This window comes from Chiloscyllium plagiosum, unplaced genomic scaffold, assembly GCF_037043375.1.
Source record: "Chiloscyllium plagiosum isolate Xiang-an unplaced genomic scaffold, Cpla_swu_hap1 HiC_scaffold_7, whole genome shotgun sequence".
NCBI classification, from domain to species: domain Eukaryota; kingdom Metazoa; phylum Chordata; class Chondrichthyes; order Orectolobiformes; family Hemiscylliidae; genus Chiloscyllium; species Chiloscyllium plagiosum.
Window position 1 is genome coordinate 54377220 of NW_028270145.1, and position 21936 is coordinate 54399155.

At 41.5% G+C, this 21936-nt stretch overlaps 1 protein-coding gene across 3 annotated transcripts in view; it reads left to right on the plus strand.

Moving 5' to 3' along the window:
- The window catches only part of slc25a12 (solute carrier family 25 member 12), a 118671-nt gene that overhangs the window by 19217 nt on the left and 77518 nt on the right, over positions 1 to 21936 (plus strand). For all 3 annotated transcript variants that reach the window (XM_043693649.2, XM_043693650.2, XM_087989037.1), the window contains 3 exons: positions 347 to 462; positions 12837 to 12976; positions 17560 to 17706. In XM_043693649.2, the coding sequence (XP_043549584.1) occupies positions 347 to 462; positions 12837 to 12976; positions 17560 to 17706 (403 nt within the window). The remainder of the gene's footprint in view (positions 1 to 346; positions 463 to 12836; positions 12977 to 17559; positions 17707 to 21936) is intronic.

The window sequence follows — 21936 nt, forward strand, 5'->3', positions numbered from 1 at the left end:
TTTCTGACTACGTGAAATGATGAATCTCGTTAGACTCAATGCAATATGTACTGGTGATCAGGTTGCAGCTGAACAGGAATTCTGCTGTAATCTGATCAACGCACTTACCACCCAGACCTAATGGGAAGCATGAGTTGTTGATATTTCTTTAAATGTGTATTTGTTGGAATTGCTAATGTTGTAATTCTGGCAGTGTCAAATTAATATAGGCACCTTTGTACTGAAAATCCAGCAATGAATTTAAAAGTGTACTCTTTAATTTGACATGAAGCAACTTCTGTTTGTTTCTTTAAGTATCTCAATTTTTGATTAGCCTTCTTTGATAACTTATGCATTGCAATTATAGGTTGATCTCCTTTCAAGAGTTTCTGGCATTTGAATCTGTTCTGTGTGCTCCTGATGCCATGTTTATTGTGGCTTTTCAGCTGTTTGACAAGAATGGCAATGGAGAAGTAACATTTGGTAAGCACAGTAAGATACAGTATAAGTGCAATACTAAAATTAATTGATGTTGTTACCCTGTTATTTTTCCTCCCATTGCAGTGTTTAACCTGCAGGCATGCTGTTATCAGCACTTTAGCATGTTTTCATAACTACTCACTTGGATATAAATGTAGATAGTACAGACTGCATGAATAACTAAATATAATGGAACAGAAAGTTCTATTACTTTGTGGAGAATTCCTTGGAGTAAGCATCAATGTTCATAAAAAACCAATTTGAGTAGTGTTTCAAAACTTAAGAAGCAAGCATTAGTTGTAGATTGCAAGTCTGACTTTGACCCTAATCTTTACTTGTTGTCACGATTCTCATTACCAATCAAAAAATATTCTTTGCAACCAGAGGCTGTTATTTGTCATTTATGTTTGCGACAAATTTGTGTTGAGTGTTTATTCCATGATTCACGACCTCCGGGTGACAACTGCTAAAGCTTTTACTGTGGGCTTCAGGACTCTAGTGTTGCACCAGGGCTGTCTTGATTGTGTTACGACAGGTTGTTCCACCATCTGATCAAGGATGGTGGGCAGGTTCCTGATTTTGCAGGCCCAAAGAACCTGCAAAAGGGGAGGTGAGAGATCTCAAGGGTGTTACAGAATTGGTGTATCTTTAGACAGCCAAGCTAAATTTAAAATTTAGGAGCCGAGGGACATTATTATTGTCTATTTGAGAAACTGGGAATTTCTCGTTAACAGCTCCAAGAAATGTTTTTTGACTTCTACAGATAAGAGTAGTAGCCAGAGATTAAAGACGTGGGACAATGATTGAAATGCCTATCTGTTACATTTTCTAGATATGGTGACCGGGTTTAGCGTATCCATGTTGGTAAATAAGGTAGACAGATGGACTGTAGTGAGCAAAGTCATGAAAAGGCACAGGCCTTGGTTTACCAACAAAATTTTGAATAGATAATACAGTTGAATTTCAAATTCCTTTAGATGGTTGAAAGGTTTGCCTCATACTAATTTGTATATGATTGGAACCCAAACTGCTTTTAATATATATGATGAGCCACCAGTACTGGAAGGAACAACGATCAGCGCTATCCTTTTTGCATTCATCTATGTGATTCACAGGCAGTGTATTGGCCAGCAAAGTCAGAATACTGGTGGATGACCACATTAGTAGTACATGCGAGAAAGTCTCCTGGAAAGTTAAAAATTGGCAAAGTATCCAAGATAAAGGGCAAGAAATGAGGGGGTGGGGGTGGATTCGCACAATAGATTGAGAATGGAGAACTAGAAAATGTAGTGCTAGTATTTATTTGGGGGATACATTTAGGAGAAAGCAGAAAGATTTCCAGCAGACATAGAAATACAATTATGGATGTTGGGAGGGAGAAGAGCTATCTGGATGCTTTATTCTGTGGGCAGTTACAGGCTTTGGGTTAAGTAGAAATTTGAAGTTGATTAAATATCAGAGACAGAAGGATATGACTGTGATTCAGAGTGAAACAGGTGTGGGGGTCTAACATAGTAAAGGAGGAGCCTCAGCATTTGATTCTGACCAACAGGTACAAATACTTGCCTTCTCTCTGTATAAGAACAAGAACTGTAGGATGATAAACAAAGTAAGTTGCAGGATGCTTTTAAGCTGGGTGGAACAAAAAATGGAATGTGATGGTGTGGGGACAGTACAATTGGGGATAGATATTGCTTCCTGTAGCTGCAAAACTGTTGGAGGTCATGTTGTCTGTCCAGATCAAGGATTTATGGACACATTTTCATGACTGTAGACAATTGAGTAAAATGTGGAGGATTAGTGTGTTGTGGCCCATGTGGAAACTGAGCATAGCGGCTCTGATGGGAGTGGTGTGTTGGTAATTAAGTCCCCCTAATCCATGGATTATACCAAAAGTGGAAATGTCTTATTGAATCACCAAAATAATAAATTTATCTCCTTTGTGCTACGAAAAGAAATGTCCATCTGGTGCTTTAAACAAACACTAAAATAACTCCTTTATGAAAAGCAAGAACTTTTTTCTAAGTAAATTGCAAAAATGGTAAACAACTAAATTGTGATTAAGAAGTATACTTTCCTCTTGGTTTCAAACACGTCGATTCATACACGTACAAGTTACACAGCTCTGCAGACATAATTATGGGTTGGAATGAAAAAGGGGAAAAAAAAGTCACCAAGTCAAGGGCACAGATTGAGAAGGTAGAATGTATTGACCTCTCACAGTTCCTTTGGTCCCTAAATCAAGATCAACTTCTTGGCAGTTGCAGAATGACAAAAGATCTTCAACTCAGAGTTTAGATTCAAATAGATAGGAAATAATTAGGAGTCTTGATATTTGAATTGTTATCCTGTTTTCCAACTGCTGACAGAGATTTTAGCAGGTTTTGCTTTAAGGTTTGTCCCTTGCTGCATGCCTGTCTAACAACAGTTATATAGATCTGTGAAAACACACAGCTCCACAGTCCAGAAGCTGTTGAAATAGCATTGATTCTAGAACTTATCCAAGTCTGTTTGGCCAGCAATTAAGAATCTTAAAATTCACCTCTTATTTCTTCTGAAAGCTCCAATAGACTCTTCACTTGAAATCACTTACCCTTCCAAGAAACAGCAGATACTCCACTGTTCTCTTTGACCTTTTGATTTTTACTTTCTAAAGAATTATATGATAAATGAATGGGTGCAGAAATGTCAAAATAGTTCTATGTTTCAGTCTTTCATAGTCCAGAAATATGTTATTTCATAATGAAAGTTTTTTGGAAGATGTGAACATAATACAGTTCGATGCCATGTTAAGTTTGAGAGCCATTTATTCAATCCCAAACAAGAATCTTGAAGTTGTTTGGGTAGTTAGATTAAAAGGGATGGTGGTAAATCAACAGTGGTAAATGCATTTTGGGAAAGCAAATCTTAGCAGGACTTATACACTTAATGGTAAGGTCCTTGGGAGTGTTGCTGAACAAAGAGACCTTGGAGTGCCGGTTCATAGCTCCTTGAAAGTGGAGTCGCAGGTAGATAGGATAGCGAAGAAGGCGTTTGGTATGCTTTCCTTTATTGGTCAGAGTATTGAGTACAGGAGTTGGGAGGTCATGTTGCAGCTGTACAGGACATTGGTTAGGCCACTGTTGGAATATTGCATGCAATTCTGGTCTCCTTCCTATTGGAAAGATGTTGTGAAACTTGAAAGGGTTCAGAAAAGATTTACAAGGACGTTGCCAGGGTTGGAGGATTTGAGCTATAGGGAGAGGCTGAACAGGCTGGGGCTGTTTTCCCTGGAGCGTCGGAGGCTGAGGGGTGACCTTATAGAGGTTTACAAAATTATGAGGGGCATGGATAGATTAAATAGGCAAAGTTTTTTCCCTGGTGTCGGGGAGACCAGAACTAGAGGGCATAGGTTTAGGGTGAGTGGGGAAAGATATAAAAGAGACCTAAGGGGCAAATTTTTCACGCAGAGGGTGGTACGTGTATGGAAAGAGCTGCCAGAGGAAGTGGAGGACGCTGGTACAATTGTAACATTTAAGAGGCATTTGGATGGGTATATTAATAGGAAAGGTTTGGAGAGATATGGGCTGGGTGCTGGCAGGTGGGACGAGATTGGGTTGGGATATCTCGTTGGCATGGAAAGGTTGGTCCGAAGGGTCTGTTTCCATACTGTACATCTCTATGACTCTATGCATTTAAAGAGCAATTCAAAATGTTCAACAAAAATGCATTAAAAATCATTTTAAAAAAAGCAAACAAGCACTGTGAGAAAAATCTATCCTGCGTATACTAAGGCAGTAAAGAGTATTATTAGGAATAGTAGCAAGCCTGAGGATTGGAAATGTTTCAGAAACTGGAAGGCCTCCAAAAATGATGAAAGGGGAAAAACTGGAATTAATATCCCTTAATATAAAAACAAATAGTAAGAGCTATAAGAAATTGGTAAAATGAGAGTAGCTGAGGGAAATATTAGTCCTTTTAAAGGCAGAGACAGGAGAAATTATTACGACAAATAAGGAAATTACAGGGATATTGTATTCATATTTTGTGCCTACCTTCACGTTAGAACTCTCAAGTTACATGCCAGAAATATAGGGCAGCTGAGGAGCTAACAAAAAAAAATTGGAACCTAATGTATTTAGTTTGAGCCGAAACAATGAAGACTGACTAAATCCTTACATCACAGCGTTCGAGAAGAGGTAGCTGCAAGATGGTGGAAGTGCACGTTATGGTTTTCTAAACTTGCCAAGATTTTAGAGCATTAAAATTATTTCTATTTGCTCACAGAAAATTTACAATGAAACAGCTGCTCTTCAGGAAAGAAGGCTGAATAAAACCAGCCAGTTACAGGTCATTCTGGTATAACACACATTTTGTCAATGCAAACTGGCTATAACACAGTTGATGAATTATTGATGCTGTTCGGATAATGCGAACTTTCTATTGAATGGATATAACTGTCTTTTACAGCGCGATTTTCTGTAGCGCGAGGTTGTAGAGGAACACAACTGTTGTGTTATACCAGATTGCACAGTGTGGGAATCAATGATGAAGGAAGTTTTTAACAATGCATGTAGCAAATCATAATATGAGATGGAAATGTGTTGCTGGAGAAGCGCAGCAGGTCAGGCAGCATTCTAGGGAACAGAAGAATCGACGTTTCGGGCATTAGCCCTTCTTCAGGAATGAGGAAAGTTTGTCCAGCAGGCTAAGATAAAAGATAGGGAGGAGGGACTTGGAGGAGGGGTGTCGGAAATGTGATAGGTGGAAAAAGGTCAAGGTGAGGGTGATAGGACAGATTGGGGTGGGGGCGGAGAGGTCGGGGAGAAGATTGCAGGTTAGGGAGGCGGTGCTGAATTTGATGGATTTGACTGAGACAGGGTGGGGGGAGGGGAAATGAGGAAACTGGTGAAATCCGAGTTCATCCCTTGTGGTTGGAGGGTTCCTAGCCGGAAGATGAGGCGTTCTTCCTCCAACCGTCGTTTCGCTGTGGTCTGACGATGGAGGAGTCCAAAGACCTGCATATCCTTGGTGGAGTGGGAGGGGGAATTGAAATGTTGAGCTACAGGGTGGTTGGGTTGGTTGGTCCGGGTGTCCCAGAGGTGTTCTCTGAAATGCTCCGCAAGTTGGCGGCCTGTCTCCCCAATATAGAGGAGGCCACATTGGGTACAGAGGATGCAATAGATGATATGTGTGGAGGTACAGGTGAATCTGTGGCGGATATGGAAGTTTCCTTTGGGGCCTTGGAGGGAGGTGAGAGGGGAGGTGTGGGCGCAAGTCTTGCACCTCCTGCGGTTGCAGGGGAAGGTGCCGGGAGTGGAGGTTGGGTTGGTGGGGGGTGTGGATCTGACGAGGGAGTCACGGAGGGAGTGGTCTTTACGGAATGCTGATAGGGGAGGGGAGGGAAATATATCCTTGGTGGTGGGGTCCGTTTGGAGGTGGCGGAAATGACGGCGGATGATGCGCTATACATGGAGGTTAGTGGGGTGGTAGGTGAGGACCAGTGGGGTTCTGTCCTGGTGGCGGTTGGAGGGGCGGGGTTCAAGGGCGGAGGATCGGGAAGTGGAAGAGATGCGGTGGAAGGCATCGTCGATCACGTCGGGGGGGAAATTGCGGTCCTTGAAGAAGGAGGCCATCTGGGATGTGCGTTTTTGGAACTGGTCCTCCTGGGAGCAGATGCGGCGGAGTCGAAGGAATTGGGAGAATGGGATGGCGTTTTTGCAGGGGGCCGGATGGGAGGAGGTGTAGTCCAGGTAGCTGTGGGAGTCGGTCGGTTTGTAGTAGATGTCCGTGTTGATTCGGTCGCCTGAGATGGAAATAGAAAGGTCGAGGAAGGGGAGGGAGGAATCTGAGACTGTCCAGGTGAATTTGAGGTCGGGGTGGAAGGTGTTGGTGAAGTGGATGAACTGTTCCACCTCCTCGTGGGAGCACGAGGCGGCGCCGATACAGTCATCGATGTAGCAGAGGAAAAGGTGGGGGGTGGGGCCAGTGTAGTTGCGGAAGATGGATTGTTCCACATATCCTACGAAGAGGCAGGCATAGCTCCACTTCCTCCAAACTCTTTCCAATCCTCCCACTTCCTCCAAACTCTTTCCAATCCTCCCAATTCCTCCAAACTCTTTCCAATCCTCCCACTTCCTCCAAACTCTTTCCAATCCTCCCACTTCCTCCAATCTCTTTCCAATCCTCCCACTTCCTCCAAACTCTTTCCAATCCTCCCACTTCCTCCAAACCATCCAGTCCCTGTACACCTCCATCCCCCATCACGAAGTACTCAAAGCCCTCCGCTTCTTCCTTTCCCGCCGTACCGACCAGTACCCTTCCACTGACACCCTCCTTCGACTGACTGAACTGGTTCTCACCCTGAACAACTTCTCTTTCCAATCCTCCCACTTCCTCCAAACCTCCGCCGCATCTGCTCCCAGGAGGACCAGTTCCAAAAACGCACATCCCAGATGGCCTCCTTCTTCAAGGACCGCAATTTCCCCCCCGACGTGATCGACGATGCCTTCCACCGCATCTCTTCCACTTCCCGATCCTTCGCCCTTGAACCCCGCCCCTCCAACCGCCACCAGGACAGAACCCCACTGGTCCTCACCTACCACCCCACTAACCTCCATGTACAGCGCATCATCCGCCGTCATTTCCACCACCTCCAAACGGACCCCACCACCAAGGATATATTTCCCTCCCCTCCCCTATCAGCATTCCGTAAAGACCACTCCCTCCGTGACACCCTCGTCAGATCCACACCCCCCACCAACCCAACCTCCACTCCCGGCACCTTCCCCTGCAACCGCAGGAGGTGCAAGACTTGCGCCCACACCTCCCCTCTCACCTCCCTCCAAGGCCCCAAAGGAAACTTCCATATCCGCCACAGATTCACCTGTACCTCCACACATATCATCTATTGCATCCTCTGTACCCGGTGGCCTCCTCTATCTTGGGGAGACAGGCCGCCTACTTGCGGAGCGTTTCAGAGAACACCTCTGGGACACCCGGACCAACCAACCCAACCACCCTGTAGCTCAACATTTCAATTCCCCCTCCCACTCCACCAAGGATATGCAGGTCTTTGGACTCCTCCATCGTCAGACCACAGCGAAACGACGGTTGGAGGAAGAACGCCTCATCTTCCGGCTAGGAACCCTCCAACCACAAGGGATGAACTCGGATTTCACCAGTTTCCTCATTTCCCCTCCCCCCAGCCTGTCTCAGTCAAATCCATCAAATTCAGCACCGCCTCCCTAACCTGCAATCTTCTTCCCGACCTCTCCGCCCCCACCCCAATCTGTCCTATCACCCTCACCTTGACCTTTTTCCACCTATCACATTTCCGACGCCCCTCCTCCCTATCTTTTATCTTAGCCTGCTGGACAAACTTTCCTCATTCCTGAAGAAGGGCTAATGCCCGAAACGTCGATTCTCCTGTTCCCTAGAATGCTGCCTGACCTGCTGCGCTTCTCCAGCAACACATTTCCATCTCCGATCTCCAGCATCTGCAGACCTCATTTTCTCTGCAAATCATAATATGAACAGACAAAGCCATATGATTACATGAAAAGGAAATGATGCCTGATACGTATCAGTTTTGTTTGAGGATAGCTCCAGGATATCACGCAGTAGCACAGGATATTCTTCTGGAAGAGGTGATCAGTCCGAAATCATGAGGGACGTGATGGTCTAGTGATATTATCGCTGGATTGTTAATCCATAGACCCAGATAATGTTCTGGGGATCCAGTTTTGAATCCTGACATGGCAGGTGGTGGAATTTTAAGCTTAATATTAAAACCTGGAATTAAGAATCAAATCTGTTGTTGATTGTTGGACAAACCCATCTAATGTCCTTTATGGAAGAAAACTGCCAACTTTATCTGGTCTGGCTACATGTGATTCCAGAACCATGGCAATATGGTTGAATCTTAAAAAATAAAAGCAAATTACTGCGGATGCTGGAATCTGAAACCAAAAGAGAAATGCTGGAAATCTCAGCAGGTCTGGCAGCATCTGTAAGGAGAGAAAAGAGCTGACGTTTCAAGTCTAACTGACCATTTGTCAAAGCTTTGACAAAGGGTCAGCTAGACTTGAAACGTCAGCTTTTTTCTCTCCTCACAGATGCTGCCAGACCTGCTGAGATTTTCCAACATTTCACTTTTGTTGAATCTTATCTGCCCTCAGGGCAGTTAGGAATGGGTAATAAATGCTGGCCTAGCCAGTGGTGCCTTCGTCCCATAAATCAATTTTTTTTAAAAAATGGGTAGAAGAGGGATCAGGTTGGTCTTGATTTTAGGGAACAGCAAAAGAATTTAAATAGCAAGACCTCATGTGCTACAATTTCAGGATTACTCCCAGTGTTATTTACCAGCGAGCATAGAAATAAGGCCATCAGAAATAGGAGTGGAAATAAGGCCATTCGGCCCATTGAGTCCACTCCATCATACAATCGTGGCTGATGGGCTTTTCAAAGCCGCTTACCTGCACTTTCCCTGTATCCCTTAATTCCTTGAGAGATTAAGAATTTATCAATCTCCGCCTTGAAGACATTTAACGCCCTGGCCTCCACTGCGATCCGCGGCAATGAATTCCACAGGCCCACCACTCTCTGGCTGAAGAAATGTCTCCTCATTTCTGTTCTAAGTTGACTCCATCTAATTCTAAGGCTGTTCCCACGAGTCCTAGCATCCCTGCCTGATGGAAACAATTTCCCAGCGTTCACCCTCTCTAAGCCATGCATTATCTTGTTAAGTTTCTATTAGATCTCCTCTCAACCTTCTAAACTCTAATGAATACAATCCCAGGATCCTCAGCCGTTCATCGTATGTTAGGCCTTCCATTCCAGGGATCATGTGTGTGAATCTCAGCTGGACATGCTCCAGTGCCAGTATGTCCTGTCTGAGGTGTGGAGCCCAAAACTGGACACAGTATTCTAAATGAGGCCTAACCAAATCTTTATAAAGTCTCAGTAGCACATCACTGCTTTTACATCCAACCCTCTTGAGATAATTGACAGCATTACATTTGTTTTCTTAATCACTCAACCTGCAAGTCAATTCTAGAGAATCTTGGACTAGCACTCCCAGATCACTTTGTACTTTGGCTTTATGAACTTTCTCACCGTTTATAAAGTAGTTCATGCCTGTATTCTTTTTTCCAAAATGCAATACTCACACTGAATTTCATCAGCCATTTCTTGGACCATTCTCCTAAACTGTCGAAATCTTTCTGTAGCCTCCCCACCTCCTTCGAACTATCTGCCTGTTCACCTAACTTTGTATCATCGGCAAACCTCACCAGAATGCCCCCAATCTCTTCAAATAAGAGGATCTATTGGTTAAATCTCTTCTCATGGGGATTTGATAAGTGCTGTTGATGATCACTTGAAGTAGCTTGTTATGGTGGTAGAATCCTGTTTGACAGCTAAATTGGAAGGAAGTAAAGTTGGTAACAGGAACTGGAGAAGCGATGAATGAAATTAAAGGTACGCAAAATAAAACCAAGCATCTGCTAAGTTTAGAATATAAAGTAATGTTAAAAGGCACTCCAACCTGAAAGCGCGCAGCATTCACAGCATGGTCAGTGATTTAAAGGCACAAAGACGGGTATAATCTAATAGCTGTTGCCAGAAACATGATTGCAGAGCAACCAGGACTGCGAACTTGGGATTCAAGGGTACAGGCTTGCAAATGAGTTCTCTTCTTGAGTACATTGGCAAGCTGATTTATACTCAAGTTAGAACACAATGTGGGACAATATAAAATAGCCATTCAGAAGTACAAGGAAATATTTGCATGTTAATCTTTAAAATTAATACAGCCTTGTATGGTACTTCATTTTCATGTATGAGCGTTTGTAAGTAGAATGTTTGTAAATCGCGGATGACCCATATTTGAAATTTTAGGAAAGGCAGGTGAAAAAGAGGTGTGGTGTTGTGTTGTTGATAAAGGATGGGATTAATAGGCGGGTAAAGAGTAAAGTCGCCATAGTCCCTGAGGGCTGCTGACTCATTGGAGCAAGATAATTGGGTAGTGGTTTAATTTGTCAGGTCACCATACCTCGGGTAGGGGGATAGATTGAGGAGGAGATTCCATCATGATAGCATGAGCATGTACAGCAATTGAACCTATGCTGTTGACGTCACTCTGCATTGTAAACCAGCTGTACAGCTGAGCTGAGAACCAAGAAATTGATAGAAAAAAGGAGCAAATACAATTACCTAAAAAATAGACATTTCCATAGGCATTTAAAATGAAAATATTTGAGAGGATTTGTAACTCAGGTTCTGGATGTAGGTTTGCTCACTGAGCTGGAAGGTTCATTTTCGGATATTTCGTCACCATACTAGGTAACGTTTTCAGTGAGCTTCCGGATGAAGTTGGATGTCTTTCAGTGGTGTTTCTAAATCTGTTAAGAAATCTTTCTTGTCCGCATCCTGGAATTTATAATTTAATGTATTCAAAAAGAACTGTACCCAACAAACACAGTCCACCGATTTCTCAGCAACAAACCCAAATAAGCAGACAAAACACATCCAGAAACCCTAGCCACTATCCCCGACATCAAAGACATCTTTGAAATGACTGCCAAGCTACTCAGACCCCTTGGCACCATGGTAGCCCACAAATCCACCAACACACTAAAACAGCAACTAATGAACTTGAAAGACCATATTCAGACAACAAGCCAAAGTAATGTCATTTACAAAATACCATGCAAGAACTGTAACAAACACTACATTGAACAAGCTGACAGAAAACTAGCCATCAGGATACATGAATATCAACTAGATTAGATTAGATTACATTACATTGCAGTGTGGAAACAGGCCCTTCGGCCTAACAAGTCCACACCGATTCGCCGAAGCGCAACCCACCCATACCCCTACCCCTACATTTACATTTACCCCTTACCTAACACTACAGGCAATTTAGTATGGCCAATTCACCTGACCTGCACATCTTTGGACTGTGGGAGGAAACCGGAGCACCCGGAGGAAACCCACGCAGACACGGGGAGAACGTGCAAACTCCACACAGTCAGTTGCCTGAGGCGGGAATTGAACCCGGGTCTCTGGCGCTGTGAGGCAGCAGTGCTAACCACTGTGCCACCGTGCCGCCCACTATCCACAAAAAGACATGACCCGCTCTCTCTGGTATCCTTACAGACTGATGAGGAAGAACAGCACTTCGATTGGGACAACACATCTATCCTAGGGCAAGCCAAACAGAGAACATGCATGAGAATTCCTAGAAGCATGGCATTCCAACAGGAACTCTGCCAACAAACACATTGACTTGGATCCCATTTACCATCCCTGGGAGGGGGGAGGGGGGGGCAGGAAATGTCATCAGCGTAGGAAATGATATCACCGCAGGAAATGACGTCACCAACCCAAGGAAATCCAAACACATAAATAGAAAGCGGGCCACACCACCAGTGCTTCGTCCGGAGGCTCACTAAGGATGTTACCTAGTATGGTGATGAAACATCTGAAAACGAACCTTCCAGCTCACTAAGCAAACCTACATCCAGAACGAAAATGTTTATTTAAGGCAGATGTGGCTCCATTACAAGCAGTGAGAAGAATTGAAAATGATTAATGGAGGAAAAGTCAGAGAAGCCAAATGGTAATTTATATTTGTTGTCTTTGAAAAAGAAACAAGAAATCTTCCAAACTTAGATATCCAAGGTACTAAGTAAAATGAGGAATAAAAGAAATTAATGGGTCTGAAGGTTGATGAGTTCCCCAGGATATGATATTCCACACCCCAGTGTGTTGAATGGATACATGGATAACTATAGTGATAATGGATACATTGGTGATCATCTTCCATTAGTTCCTGCAGATTGAATAAGTAGCACATGTCACCCCACTATTTAAGAAGAGAGAGAGAGAAAACTGAGAGTTGCAGTCCTATTTGCCTTAAATCAGTAGTGGAGAGAAATGATATAGTCAAGATATTTTCTAACTAACCTGTTCGGAGATGTTATCACACTTATAGAGCAGATTAGACTTGAACCCAGGCCTTCTAGCTCGGAGGTAAGGAAGAGCCCGCTGTGCCGAATGCTAGAATATATTATAAAGAATGTGATCGTTCTTGACTGATAGTGATTTGATTGGGCACTGTCAGCAGAAGTATTTGGGTAATTTTCTGAACTAGTGACAATAAATAATGTGACAAATGCTTTGCTATTTTGGGATTTTAACCATTCAATTTTTTTTAGTGCTCCTTTTTTATTTCTACAAACTCAATCACTGATGTGCAAATGTCCTTGATAGATTTGCCTGTATCATTAACTATTGCCTAAACGTATTGTAACTTTTTAAGAAGCTAATGCATGTAATTTTTATTCTGTAATTTCTTTAAGTCCTGACTACCTTCTCAAAATTATTCTTAGAAAACATCAAAGAGATCTTCAGCCAGACAATTATGCATCATCACATTCCTTTCAACTGGGATTGTGAATTTATTCGGCTGCACTTTGGCTTTGACAGGAAAAAGAATCTTTCATACTCTGAATTTACACAGTTTTTGCAGGCAAGTAATAATCTCGACCAATTGTATTACACCTAAGGGGGAGCATCATTTGATCTGATCCGCGTATTAGATGCATGTGTGTTTAGTCTTCCCACTGACCTTCGCCAAGTAATCTTGTCTTTGCCTCCTTGTCTTAATTGCATTTTATAAATATTCTGCTTTTTTAATCAAAGTAAGCTCCTAATATGTTGTATGTTTTCTACTAATACATGGTTTGCTTGTAATTTTTATCATTATTGAATTCTACCTTAAACAGGATAATTTAAAATTTTATATATTCCTTTAATATAAAGAGAAAAATATAAAATCTTTCTTTGAGTAGATTTGTATAAAACTTGCATGGGAATAGATATCACAGGCTGGGTCAATATTTGTTGCCCCTGAGAAAATGGTGTTAAGCTGTCACCTTGAACTGCTTTGGTTCATTTGTAATGGTACCCTCGCATGCTACAAGATAGGAAGCTCCAGGATTCTGACTTAAGCAGCACTGAACAAATAGTGACTATATTTATAACTCCTAATTAAAGTGAAACAATTCTTGTTTCAAGAAGTCTTGTACAAAGTCACTTGATTATCAAAATGATTAAACCTGTGTATATATAACTTGAACAAATTGCATAGTTTGAAACAGTCAGCCTTAACTTGAAATTAATCCTTGTTATTTAAAAATATGTTGCATTTAGATGTTATTTGCATTAAAATCCAATTATGTCAGGCTCATGCTTGTTAACAGCCAATAGACTTGTTAGTCTATTTGACTCTTGTTTTTTCTGAAAATATAGTCTTATCTTGGCTACTTGTTTGTCTTGGGAGGTTTTTTCCTTCTGCAACAGCCATTGAGATATTCTGAAGTGCACATCTTTCTGCACATGTTCTGCGGTTGAGGGCTTATTTGTGAGTATTCCCTGCTGGTCATTTCTGGGATTCCCAACAAGTTTTCATGGTAACTGAAATGATACAGGACCTAAAGAGTCATGCCTTCATTTTAGGAAACTGTTTCTTACTCAGGTTCTGTAGCAAAGAGATGGATAGTTCAAGGAACATTGAACCAGATTTGTTTTCTTCAGAAAGGGAAAATAAGAAGAAATTCTTTTGAGTTCACAGTTGATTTTATGACCAAGAACTAAATGTTCAATGAGCCCCAAGAATTCCCACTACAAAGCAAAGGTTGCCTCATGACTTTGTCTCAAATATATATGTCTCAGTTCTAGATACTGGCAACAAACCCAGGAAAGATTTCTGTACCTAACCTGACTGATTACAATCTGAATGAAATTATTGACAAAGAAAGGCATGCCTACACTAATGGTATTCTTCTCATCAAATGTGCAGAATGCAAGCTCAGCATCATTATCCTGTTCCAGCAGATGAACAGGTGCAAAACATGGCAATACACATGATCTAAACATGAGTACCTGATTGATCATGTTGATTTCTGTGCTTGCAGTTGCAAAGATATTCATATTTCCACAACATTGATAGAAGCTGGTGACGACTGGAATGATCACTGACTTCATTCAATCATATCTATTAAATTGGCTTCCAAAAGATGAATGCAACTGAAAACATGTCCACATCAGATTGATGTTGAAACTCTGAAAGACCCACTCAAAAGAGACCAATTCCAACAATACCTGGGAGGGAAAAGCTTTCTAACTTCAGAAAATGAATGTCCCTGGTGCTTAACTATCCTTGAACTCAGTACCATTAGTGCGTGCAAAGATGTACTTGATTTTTTCTGACACAAAATCCGGATTGATTTAATGAGGATGATCAGGATCTTCATGAGAGCTGAAGGTTGATAAATCACCTGGACCAGATAGACTACATCCCAGAGTTTTGAAGGAAATAACTGAGGAAGATTGTAGAGTTGTTGGTGATCTTTCAGGAATCGCTAGAGGGAAGGTCCCACAGGATCATAAGACACAGAAATTATTGCAAATGATCCTGTTCCACATCCACCTGATGAAGGAGTAGCGCTCAGAAACCTCGTGTTTCCAAATAAATCTGTTGGACTATAACCTGGTGTTGTGATTTTTAACTTTGTACACCCCAATCAAACACCGGCACCTCACATCCTGTATGTTATGGTCTTGTAAAGCAAACTGATTGTAAGCTTTAGCGTTTCTGTGCTGGCAGAATGTCCAAAACTCAAAATAAAGGATTTGCAGACAGAGGCACATAGCAGCATAACAACATGGGTACACAAGGCAAAAGCAATTTAACATCATGCTGACATGAATGGAAGCTGTGGCTTCTTCACCGCCACAAAGACTATTTGTGTTCTCAGTGTTACAGAAGGACAATCTCCTCTGCGGCCGAGAGGTTTGGGAGGTCTGATCAAGAAAAGTGAAACGTCACCTGTCAGAGGGAGCATTTTGAACATGCAAAGGATTCACTGTTGACAAGTATTTTCAATTCCAACCACAACACCCAGTAAGGGACAAGCTCTGAAATGTGCCAATGCCTATGGAGTAATGAAAGCGATGGCACAAATAAAGAACAGCATTGCATCAGGGAGCGATGGAATTCCCACTCAAATCTTTAGGTACATGACTGAGGAATAAACATCTTTGCTTTATGTTCTACAAGTCATGAATGAAGAGGAGCTCCTGAATGATGGAGATGCCATTATTGTGACAATTTTCAAAAAGGAGGGGCAAATCAAAGTGCAGAGGCATTACCATGATGTCCAGTGCAGGAAAAGATCATTACAAAATTTTCTTTTGAACTGGCTCATTATTTGCTGAGAGAATACTCCTGAAATCAACATGGGTTTGGGTCATTAAATGACATGGTGGACATGACTTTTGCAGCTTTTCAATTTAAAAAAAAAAGTCACAAGCAACATAATCCTCTTTATTGCGTTTTCTTTTTGACATGCCAAAGCTCTTCTATTCAGTAAATTGTGTGCCAATCTGTAGGATTCTGCTGAAGTGTGGATGTCCTTCAAAATTTGTCATCCTTCACCTGCTTCATGGTGCATGAGCAAGTGACCCTTTGCAACTAATCCTTTAACCATTTGAGGTTTACAAAGGTGTTGAACATGATTGTGAGACTGTCTCTGTCCTTTTATCTTCTGAGCTGCCATGGTCCATTGATTAGAGACAAGTTTCCTACAAGAGTGCAGTTTGTTTATTGAATGACCTGTAAACTATTTAATTGCTGACTACAATCAAACTAAGATCAGCCTGACTTCTGGTATTGTGCTCCATTATGCTATTGATAGTGAGCAACTGCTGTTTTGGGAACAGACCTTCAGAGACTTATTAACTTAATTACCAAAGCCATTGCAAACCTGGGACTTGGGCTCAGTATTCAGAAAAGCAAAGTCCTTCATTCAGCAAGTTCCCAGTGTGCACAACTGAGCCTCACTGATCAATATTCCTGATGAGTGTCTGGAAACTATCTTTAACAGATAACTGGCATTTGGCAAAGCAATCCAGAATTGCCTGAAATCTGTTGGTGCATCCTTTGGCCATCTATGGAAGCAGGCGTTTGAAGATTTAAACATCAAATCTGAAAATAAGCCCATAATCTACCATTGAGCCATAATCCCTACCTTACAGTTTGGTGCTGAAATATGAGCAATGCATAGGAGGCACTTCAAAAACAGGAGTCATACAATCCAGACTACCTGCAGAAGATCTTGCATATAAAGTGCAAAATGATGCACCAGCATCATTGCTGTCTCATGAGCATGGAGGCTATTGCTATCTGCCATGTTTCATTGTGTTGATCATATAGTTTGGATGTCAGATACCAGACTCAAAGTAGGTTGTTTTCTCCCAGCTAAGTTGGGAGAGGCACACCAGAGAAGGACAGACAAAGTACTTCAAGGATATTACGAAAGTCAGCACAAAGAAATGCAGAAAATCTAAACAAACTCAGCAGGTTTGGCAGCATCTGTGGAGAGAGAAATAGAGTCAATGTTTTGAGTTCAGGTCATAACGGATTTGAAACATTAAACCTGTTTCCCTCTTCACCGTTGCATCCAGGCCTGAGCTTTTCTTAGCATTTGATGTGTTTGCTTCAGATTTCCAGTATCTACGCTACTTTGCTTTTATACGAGGAAATGCAATCTTAACAACCACTCCTGGGAGATGCTTACCCTTGACTGAAACAGATGGAGGCAATCTGTGACAAGAATTCCAAATTTTTGAGACCCAGCTATGACAAAAAGTAAAAACAAAAAGAATAAGTCCTGACTCGAACAAATAATGCACAGTGGGACATAACATGAGAAATGTCCCATCTTTGGACTTGTGAAAGGCAACCGTCTTTATCATGAGAAATGGCCATAAATGATGTTTCTTTTAATTTGTAAAACAATGGTAGTGTCAAAAGGGTAGTAGAACTTCTGGTGAATTTTTCAGTGTTTGATTTAGTGACAGCTAATTTACAGTTTATATGATGGGTACAGATGTTGGAGTGAATTTTCTGATTTTATTGTTCTCAATTTATTATTACTAATATTGTCCTTTTCGGAAGTTGTTCTGATTCCCAAAGGTAGTGATGGCTCTAATCCAAGAGGAAAATAATGTTTTTCTTAAATGCATGTATTTTTGATTCTCCTTTTGCAGGAGCTACAGCTAGAACATGCAAGACAAGCCTTTGTACAAAAGGACAAAAACAAAAGTGGCACAATTGTGGCATTAGACTTCAGTGATATTATGGTTACCATTCGTTCACACATGCTAACTCCTTTTGTTGAAGAGAACCTTGTCTCAGTAAGTGAAATTAGCAGACTTTTTTTTCACCCAAAAGTAGAGCTTGGAATGCAACATTGATGTTGTTTTATAATGGAAAGCTTGTTCAAATAATTAGCGTCTATATTGAATACTATCAATCTTAATAATTTAAAAATTCATCACATTTACAAAAAAAGTTCTCTGTTGCTTTAGATTAGTTTTGTCCAATGAAGGCTTGCACACTTGTTGAGTTGCCATCATGTGTGTATCAGAAATACATCTATTAAAAATTTAGTTTGTATTTTGAGTTTTCACTGGAATCAGTTTCCTGAAATACTTCTGTCTTAATGCAGATCAAATCAACATTTACAGTATCTAACCTAACACTGAGAATTAACTACAGCTGAGAGACACTCAATGGTTTTAAAAACAAGTAGGTGAAAGCAAACGACAAGTGTCAATGGATGATTTTTTAACTGAACAGGACTTAGTTGGAAACCATACTACTGACAAGAAGATAACTCATTTTTATAACTGAGGACTATGGATGTTCAGTTTCTGCCATCAGGCTTGTTACAATGTGTCAATGCACACAGCAGGCTCACTGTTGAGCCTAAAAACCTATTGGAAATTTTTGGTGTTTCTGCCTTTACCTCTCAATAGATCTCTCCTCCTCATTCCCACCAATGTGAGACATTAAAATGTTGAATTTAGAGTTGGTTTCATGTGGAGCATGTTTGTAAACAGTGTGTCTATTCCTGTGCATGATGCACAAATTTGTTATAACAGCAACTTAATATGCGAGTCATTTGTTTTAATTGTGAACAGCTGTACTAGCGTTCAAAAAGGGTGACCACAGAGATAGTGAATATATCGATTGTGGAATTGCAAAGTTTCCTTAAACAATCCTGACTGGATTTGAAGACAGTAAATGTAATGCTGTGTGGTGGCTCAGTGGTTAGCACTGGTGGCTAACAATGCCAAGGACCCAGGTTTGATTGCAGCCTTAGGCGACTGTCTGTGTGGAGTTTGCACATTCTCCCCGTGTCTGCGTGGGTTTCCTCCAGGTGCTCCTTTCACCTCCCACAGTCCAAAGATGTGCAGGTTAGGTGAATTGGCTGTGCTAAATTGCCCATTGTTTTCAGGGATGTGTAAGTGAGGTGCATTAGCCAGGGGTAAATATAGGGTCGGGGACTGGGTCTGGGTGGGTTACTCTTTCGAGGGTTGGTGTGAACTTGTTGGGCCGAAGGGCCTGTTTCCACACTGTAGGGGTTCTATGATTCGATTGCTGACGAAGAAAAACGGAGCAGGAAATGGAACTTCAGGCCAGTTAAGGAAGACACATGTGAAACAATGCTGAAAACTACGAATGAGTTGTTACTAAGACTTCACTATGTAGTCTCCAATATCATATGAAAGGGGAAGCTAATGAAGAACATAGTGGATGTGATGTATGTAGGAATTGAATGAACGTTTGAACAGATGCCACATAAAATGTTGTTGTACAAAACAAGGGATTATGATTTTTGGAGTAATTGATTAGAATGAATAGATTGGTTAATGGACAAGAAACAGAAAATTGGTATAAATGTTACATTTGCAAGTTGGCAGGCTGAACCTAGTAGGGTGTTAAGAGGATCAGTCTTGGATTTTTGATAGTTATAGTCTCAATTCATGACCTAGGTTACAACCCAGTTAAGTGTGGCTGACCCTCAGGTTCTTGGGAGATAGTTGAGTGCTGGTAATGCCATTGAATATCTTGGAAAGCTCTTTAGATTCATTCTTGTTTAATTTGTCATTGCCTAATACTTGTATGGTGAAAATGTTTCTTGCCACTTATCAGTCAAAGCCTGAATGCAGTCCATGTTTTACTGCTTGCAGACTTGGTTTACTTCATCATGTGAAGAGTTGTAAATGAAACCGAACACATTGCAAACAACAGTGTGCATTTCCATTCTGGTCTTCTAGTGGCAGGAAGGTCATTGATGAAGGAACTCTAGATGGTTGGGTCCAGGACACCATCCTGAGAAACTCCTGCAATGTTGCCTTGGGCTGAGATGATAGACCTCCAACAACGACAACATTCCTTCCCTTGGCTTAGCATAACTCCCTTGGCTTGTCGTTGGAGAGACTTCCCCTGATTCCCATTGATTTCAAGTTTACTAGGATTACTTCATGCCACATACACTGAAATGATACCTGATGCCTCACCTCTTGAATTCATCTCTCTTGTCCATGTTTGGGATGTAATGAGATCAGGAGTTATGTGGTCCTGGGAGAACCCAAGCTAACTATTGCTGAGTGAGTGCTGCTTGATAGCTCTGTATGTGACCTCTTCCTTCATGTTGCTGATTGAGAATAGATTGGTTTGTTAATTGGTCAGACTGGAATTTTGTTGTTTTGTTGAGGACATGACATACCGGAATAATTTTAACTCTGGTGTTGCCAGTGCAAGAGCTGTTTTGGAGCCACTTTGCCAGAGGTCCATCTCAATCTGGAGTGCACGTCATCAGCAGTAAAGCTGGGCTGTTGTTAGGCCAGAGGCTTTTACTGTATTGGATATGTTCATCTGTTTCTTGGTGTAACATTGAATGAACCTACTTAAAATCTGGCATTTGTGATGATAGGAGGAGTCCTTAGGAAGAGGCCGCAATGGCTGTCTGCTTTGTGGTTCTAATTCAAGGTAGTTGCAAAACCTATGATTTTGTCTTCGTACTCCTAACAGCTCCCCCAAACTGCCAATTTAAAAAGGTAGCGAGACAAAAACAGAACTATAAATTATTGAGCTTAAAATGTGTGATTGGAAAATGTCCTTAATAAAGGGCGTAATAGAAGTACATTTAGAAATATATAATATGATCAAGCAGAGTCAGCATGGCTTCACAAAGGGGGAATCATGCCTGACAAATTTATTAGAATTCTTTTGAGGATGTAACAAATGGGATACATAAAGGGGAAGCAGTGGATGTAACACACCTGGATTTTCAGGTAGTGCTTGGTAAGGTAGCAAATGTTACTTCGTAGTAAGACAAAACCCGTGAGTTGGAGATAGCCAATCCTTCATCCTTGCTAATATTCTAAGTAATAGAAGACCAAAAGTTGGGATAAGATGTGGATTTACAGGATGCCAACCTGCAGCTAGTGAAGTGCCACAGGGATCAGTGCTGGGGCCACTGTTATTTACAATATATACTAATGACTTGGCTGAGTAAAGTGAATACTGTCACTAAGTTTGTGGATGACACAAAAATAGGTGGGAATGCAAGTGATGAGGGCTCTGGATGACGCAGGTGATATGGCATATTAAGTGAATGGAAACCTACTTCACAGATGGATGTAATGTGCAATAAATTAGAGGTCATGCATTTTGATAGGAAGAATAAGGTGCTAAATATTATTTAAATGGAGAAAGTGTGCAGAGCAAGGAGTCCTGATGCATAAATCACACAAAGCCAGCATCCAAGTTCAGTAGAAAATAGGGAAGACAAATTGAATTTTGCCTTTTGCGTATCATGCCAGTTGGTCTTTGATATAAAGAGAATGGAGTATAAAAATAGAGAGGCCTTGCTAAAAATATACAAGGTACTAGTCAGACCATAACTGAAATGTTATGAACTGTTTTGGTTTCTTAATCTAAGAAAAAATATCCTGGCATTGAAGACAGTCACTATGCTAATCCTGGGTGTGAACAGATTGTTCTATGAGGGCGAGTTGAGTAGATTGGTCCTGTACTCATTGAAATTTAGAAGAATGAGAGGCAATCATATTGAAATATACAAAGATTTGACAGTAGATGTGGAAAAGTTGTTTCCCAGTGTGACAGTGACTAGGATCCGAGGGTGTAATCTCAAAATAAGGTGTGACCCATTTAATATATAGAGGAGAATTTCATCCTGAGGGTACTGAATCTGTGAAATTCTTGACTGCAGCGGGCTGTCAATGCTCTCGTTAAATATATTCAAGGCTGAGATAGACAGACTTTAAATCGGTTAGGGCTTCGAATATTATGGGGAAAAGGCAGCCAAGTGGAGTTGAGGATTATCAGAAGAGCTGTAATCTCATGGAATGATGAAGAAGAAATGATGGGCTGAGTGGTCGACTTGAATTTCTATGTCTTATGGTCTTGTGGAGACTCTTCCACGTGATTTAGATTCTCTCCCTCAGGGTATTGTGTGTGAAGTCACAGCATGTGGATTGCAGTAGTTCAAGAAGTGGCGGAGCCGGTGTTGGATTAGGGTGGACAAAGTTAAAAATCACCCAACACAAGGT